General features: G+C 52.2%; 1 protein-coding gene across 1 annotated transcript; it reads left to right on the forward strand.

Moving 5' to 3' along the window:
* The first annotated feature begins 693 nt into the window (after positions 1–693).
* Positions 694–5,633, forward strand: TSPAN1 (tetraspanin 1). The gene is made up of 8 exons (XM_008566437.1): positions 694–790; positions 1,231–1,295; positions 3,811–4,017; positions 4,222–4,296; positions 4,413–4,511; positions 4,601–4,753; positions 4,862–4,945; positions 5,132–5,633. Exons 2-8 carry the CDS (start codon positions 1,239–1,241, stop codon positions 5,177–5,179), a joined length of 723 nt encoding a protein of 240 aa, XP_008564659.1. The 5' UTR covers positions 694–790; positions 1,231–1,238; the 3' UTR covers positions 5,180–5,633.
* The last annotated feature ends 463 nt before the right edge of the window (positions 5,634–6,096 follow it).

Genomic DNA, 6,096 nt, shown 5'->3' on the forward strand with positions numbered 1-6,096 from the left:
AAGGTGAGGAGGGAGAAAAGAGAAGAGGAAAGACGAAGAGAGGAGAAAGAAGGGGAATTTGAGGTTTTTTGGAGGGAAGACTAGGAACCACTTGCTACTCAGAGAAGAGAGCAGAAGCTGCCAGACCTTGGTCACTTCCTTGAAAGTGTGTGTGTGTGTGTGTGTGTGTGTGTGTGTGTGAGAGAGAGAGAGAGAGAGAGAGAGAGACTTTAGGTATGTATCTCAGATGTTACTCAGATGTTGAGAGTTCCATGTGTGTGTGCATTCCAGAACACTAGTAGGTGTTTATGTATGTAACTGTGTGTTTGGTGTGTGAACATACAGACGGCAGCTTGGGCAGATGTGTACGCCCGTGAGCACATAGGGGACAATGAGTGTACTAGCAGATGCAGGGTAAGAAGCGTACGTGCACTATTGTAGTGGATGGCACACGGAAGTTCTGAGGGGCCACGAGCCCACCCCCAAACAGCTCACCCTTCTCAAGATCAGGAGAGGCGTTGCCTGTGGCGTTGCCAGGTGGAGGCCTGCTGTGGTTGTGGTTGTGGGGACCGATCTTCAGGCAGCAGGGGGCAGCAGGGGCAAGAGGAAGCTCACTGGGCAAGGGTGGGGCCAGTGGGCTGGCAGAAGGAGGCCTTTAAAGCACCTGCCCCACCTGCAGGTGAGCAGTGGTGTGTGAGCCAGCTCGTCTCTCTGCCTGCCCACTCAGTGGCAGCTTCCTGGAGCTTTCCTGTCCCTTCTGGAGCTTCAGCACATCCATCTTTCAGAACTCTCTGCCTAGGACCCTGAACAGGTGATGGCATAGGATAGAGATTATACTATGAAGTGATATCAACCTGGAAACAGGTTTGGGGCACTGAAAGGGCTATGGGGAGGGTCCTGGAAAGGTCTGGGGTTAGTTTGGGGAGAGGCCCAGGACATATAGTTGCCAGGGAAGGGCATGAAGTGACGTGTAGTGTGGGAGTCAGGCTTGGGGTGCCAGTCGAGGAACCTGGGGTGTTAGGATCTCAGAGTGTCAGGTGCTGATAGAGGGCCTGGGTAGTATAGCAGGGTAGGGGGTCACATGGGAACTAAGGTGTCAGAGTCCAGGTGCAGAGAAAGTTTGGTGAAATATGAGTCCAGTTTGCCAGAAGCTAGATGTCAGGGTCCAGAAACCAGGGCCAGCACAAGTCAGGGGGCTGGGGGAAGGAGGACAAGGGACAAGGTTCTAACTCACTTATGTCTGCCTCCCAGGAGCCACCATGCAGTGTTTCAGTTTCATTAAGACCATGATGTTCCTCTTCAATTTGCTCATCTTTGTAAGTATGAAGGTTGTGGCCTCTTTGGGGCTCTCTACAGGAGTAGGTAACAACCTGAGCAGAGCCCAAGCTGGGGAATGGGAGACTACTGTGCCCAGACTCTGTGCTGCAAACTTCCCCTTATGAGTAGGATGCAGAGGTCTCCCCAAAGGCTGATACATGGTCCCAGTCACAGCTGGGCTGCCATACAGGGCGTGTGTGAAGAAGAGTCTGGAAAAGTTAGGGCATCCCCTCCCTTCCAGGAAGCTTCTGTCCAGGCTTAGGGGAGGGCAGATTAAGCTAGCAGGAGTGATTCTCTCCTTTTTATAGCATTGAGGGCTCAGAGAGGGGAAAGGATTTACCTAAATTCACTTAAAATGGAAGAATATACAGCGGCCTCTGTATGATGAGAGCTGAAAAAGGAGAGGGCCCATGTCTTGTCAGAGTGAAGGGTCTGTCTCAAACAGCCCTTATTCAATCAACAAACATTCATTGCCTAAGACTGCATGCTGGATGCTGGGGTGGCAGATAAGCAAGGCTGTTCTCTGCCCTCAAGGAGCTCAGGTCCAGTAAGCCAGATAGGCAGACAATCCCAATGTAGTATATCTGGGCTTAGCACAGGGGCTATGGGAGCCCATTGGAGGGACTTGAACTCAGCCTAGTAGGAAAAGACTTCTTGGAGGAAATAGCTGAAGCTGGGTATTGTACTAGGTGGGGGAATTGTAAAGCTTGCGTAAAGGCCCAGAAGTAATGAAATCAGGTATTGTTCAGAAAACCAGGAACAGATTATGTAGGGCAAGTTTAAGAGGCAGAGCAACAAGGCGTAAACCCTGGAGATGGTGGTTAAGATAGGGAGAAGCTATCAAAGGTCTAAGCCCTAGGATGGTGGCTGAGGGGTGGAAGAAGGGGCAAGGGAGACAAGGGTCTTGGTGATGATGCCGATATCTGTGGCATGAGCAATGCGGGCGGCAGGAGGAGGATGTCCCACAGTCAGCTGTGTACCCAGTGAAGGTGCAGCTCAGACTGAAGCTGGCTGTGGATATTTGAAAGTCATGTGTGCATAGGTGGTCACTGAAGCCATGGGAGTGGGTGAGAGCACTTGGGGAATGTGAATCTGGAAAACCCAACTTATTAGGGATAAGCAAAGAAATAGCCACTATGAAGGAGGTGGAGAAGGAGCAGGCGGAGAGGTGGGCGGAAAACAAGGACAGCGAGATATCAGAGAGGTCAAGAAGGATACATGGTCTGTGAAATGTCCACTGGATTTAGCACAAGATTTTACCAGAGACCCAGGAACCATATTAGCATGGCCTAGAGTGAGTAAAAGATAAGGAAGTAGAGACATGAAGTGTAGACAAGGTTGAAGAAATTGGGCTGGGGGTGGGTAAACCCTCTGACTCTGACTCCTCTGACTGATGTGGTCTGTGCCTTGGGCTTCCTTTAGCTGCAGGGAACTAGCTTTTATCCATGTATCTGGAGGAGGCAATAGGATTCCAGGGATTTGAAGAGTAGAGGCTCTGGTGTGAAGGAGTTAAAGGCAAATCCGGTTTGGTTTCTGGCCTCTGTGCTCAGGCCTTACCAGGCTGGGCAGAGCAGGGTAGGGCAAACCTCAAGCTCCTTGAAATTTGATCCTGCGGGCTAGAAACCCAGCTTTCTGTCCTTGAGCAAACATGCCTGTGATCCAGCCATAATCTACCATCTCACTCCTGATTCTAGCCTCAGTTTCTATAGCTGGAAAGTGGGTAGTGGGCATCAAGGTGGTGTCAGGCTGATCCTCCACTGAAGCCTTAGGTCAGCAAGGCTTTGCTCTGAGAGCTTTGGGAACTGGGCAGGGCCCTCCTGATCTGGGTCTTGGGATTCCCTCTGAGGTTTAGGGTTGAGCCAGAGAGACTTTAAGAGAAACTCTGGCTGTATTCCCCTTCCGGTGTCTCAGTTTCCACTTGTGACGCAAGGAGCTCTAGGCTGGATGAGGGGCAGGCCTGGAGTCTGATCCTGGAGGGGAGCCAAATGGAGCCTCAGGTGGGTGAACCTTCTCAACCTCCACCCTCTGCAAGGTTGGGAGCAGGTGTAAACTTCAGCCCCACCTCTGTTACTATGGTGACTGTTGAGCCTGCTCATTGCTACCACTCCCTATTTCCACCTATCTGAGGGCAGAGGAGTTCTAGACATCCATAACCCAGAGAGGAAATGGGAAACTGAGTGTTTTCACTCAGCTGCCTGTTTTCACTCCCAGATATGTTGCAGGACCCTGGCAGCACTGAGGGAAAGTCTTGCCCCTCTCCCTACCCTGTAGATATTTCTAGAATCCCTGATCTCATATATATCTGCTCAGGTGTGCAGCCTGGTGTTGGCTATGGGCATCCCAACTCCCATCTTTCTGGCTCTAGAGGATGTTTCCTTCCCTACAGGATGAGTTTTTAGACTCCCTAGCTAATGAAGGGGGAAGTTTTTGGCTCCCATTCTCCTGACTCAACTGTGTGGCAATGAGCCACTTGTCAGCATTGTTACAAGGCTTGCCTGATCTCTCTGTCCCCAGCTGTGTGGTGTGGCCCTATTGGCAGTGGGCATCTGGGTGTCGATTGATGGATCATCCTTCCTGAAGATCTTCGGGTCGCTGTCGTCCAGTGTCATGCAGTTTGTCAACGTGGGCTACTTCCTCATCGCGGCTGGCGCTGTGCTCTTTGCTCTTGGTTTCCTGGGCTGCTACGGTGCTCATGCTGAGAACAAGTGTGCCCTTATGATGGTGTGTCAGACCCAGCTCCACAGACCCATGACCAGGGGTCCCCTCACCCTTGACACCAGGCCCTGGAGATCCCCAAACCCTGTTTTGTACTCCAGGAGCCTCAGCATAGGAGTCCCCTACCTCGTTTTTACAGGGGGTGGTTAGGGCAAGGAGGGTAGGAGGGTCTGTCTCTCTCTAAAACCCAGACCCCTGTTATCTACTCAGTTCTTCTCCATCCTCCTCATCATCTTCATTGCTGAGGTTGCAGCTGCTGTGGTTGCCTTGGTGTATACAACAGTGGTGAGACACTGGGATGGGGCAAGGGAGGAAGATTGGGCAAAGCCCTGGAAGTGATCTGTGGCCTGTGAATGGCCACCTTCTCTGCCAGCCCCTAATCGCTGGCCTGCTTCACACAGGCTGAGAATTTCCTGACGACGCTGGTAGTGCCTGCCATCAAGAAAGACTATGGTTCTCAGAAGGACTTCACCCAAGTGTGGAATCTCACCATGGAAGGGGTAAGGTGGGCTGGGGGAGATTTGGGGATGGAGAGAAAGAAGCAAGGCTCTACTTACCACCCTTCCCACCCTTCCCACCTTGTCTCTAGCTCAAGTGCTGTGGCTTCAACAACTACACGGATTTTGTAGACTCACCCTACTACACAGAGCAGGACGGAGCGTTTCCTCCATACTGTTGCGGCGACAATGGCACAACCACGGAATCCTGCTCCGCGGACAAGGCTCAGAACAGTGATGTACAGGTGTGCGCCGACATGGGAAGGGTGGGGACTGCTTTAATGGCCTCAGAGTGGCAAACAGGGATGGGGGTGGGGCCGGCCAACAATAAATGTTCTCTCCCCTGCCCCAAGGGTTGCTTCAAACAGCTTCTGTATGACATCCGAACCAATGCAGCCGCTGTGGGTGGTGTGGCAGCTGGAATTGCAGTCCTGGAGGTAAGCGGATGAGGAGGCTGGGGCTGGAATATTGCCTCCAGACCAGGGCTGCTTGACTCATCTGAGGCCTCTCTGGAGGAGACAGACTTCTAACAGAGATTTATGTAGGGTGTCTGGAGGGCAGGGGACAAATGCTTCAGGATCCTAATCATGTCCCCTCATCTCTTCCTGTTCCTCCCCCACCAGCTGGCTGCCATGATTGTATCCATGTACCTGTACAACAATCTGAAATAAGTCTGCTTCTGCCTCCACCACTGCAGCCATCACACAGGAAAAGGGAGGAGGCACCCTGGCACTGCCACATGGCAGTGATCAGGGTGGGGACAGGATCTAATAGAATCACTCAGGATGGAGTGGGCCTGCCCTTGCTGCTCCAGACCTGGAGCTAAATGGGGACCACCCCTTTTAGGATATGCCTGATTTTCCTTCCATTGGTGGGGTTGGGGCCCACCTATTCCAGAGCCTCTAAGGTAGCCAGTTCTCCTGCCCATTCCCCCATTCCCCCCGTCTTTTCCTTAAACGCTTGACACCCTCTTAGGCCAAGAGGGGCTCATGGTGATCCCAGTACTCCACTGGGTGATGACAGAAAGGCACCTTATAGCCTGGGCATATGCGAAATCAGCAGAGCAGGCAGGCAGATGTATAGAAGGGACATCAGAACTCATAAACCAAATCCAGTTAAAATGTTTCTATTTGGACCCTTTGTGTATTCTTGGGGAGAGGGGCCCATCTTGCCTGAACTGGTCTCAGATTCCCATGGGGCTAGCTACTCAGGCCTTTGGAAAGACAGCAGAAGAGGGGTGGGGTGGTTGATTCTTCCCTTTATTTGCATTCCAGGCCTGGAGGGATGGCCAAGAGGGCACTGAAGAAGTGAGTGCCGGCCCAGTCTGCCTTCTCATAAGGTGGGAGGACTTTGGCCTGAAACTGCCCCCTCCTGGGTGGGGGCACTGGACTGGAAAGCTATGAAAATAACAAGGTTAAGCACAAGCTGGGGAGGGGAGACCAGAATTATTACCAGGGCAATGGGAAAGGGTCACTCTTCAGGCTCTGGGAAGCCTCAGGAGCCGGCCACCTACCCTTCCAACTCAGGCAAAGCCCTTCACCTGTCCTGTTTTGGGCATCTCAGAAAGAGCTTCATTTCTTCTTTGGTG

This window comes from Galeopterus variegatus, unplaced genomic scaffold (genome assembly GCF_000696425.1).
Source record: "Galeopterus variegatus unplaced genomic scaffold, G_variegatus-3.0.2 Scaffold242, whole genome shotgun sequence".
Taxonomy (NCBI): Eukaryota; Metazoa; Chordata; class Mammalia; order Dermoptera; family Cynocephalidae; genus Galeopterus; species Galeopterus variegatus.

What these genes read in the sequence shown, in the direction of transcription:
- TSPAN1 (XM_008566437.1), top strand. Translation starts at nt 1,239, where the DNA reads ATGCAGTGTTTCAGTTTCATTAAGACCATGATGTTCCTCTTCAATTTG. An exon ending in CCTTGGTGTATACAACAGTG is followed by an intron (nt 4,297 to 4,412) that starts GTGAGACACTGG and finishes TGCTTCACACAG; the next exon opens with GCTGAGAATTTCCTGACGAC. An exon ending in CTCAGAACAGTGATGTACAG is followed by an intron (nt 4,754 to 4,861) that starts GTGTGCGCCGAC and finishes CCCTGCCCCAAG; the next exon opens with GGTTGCTTCAAACAGCTTCT.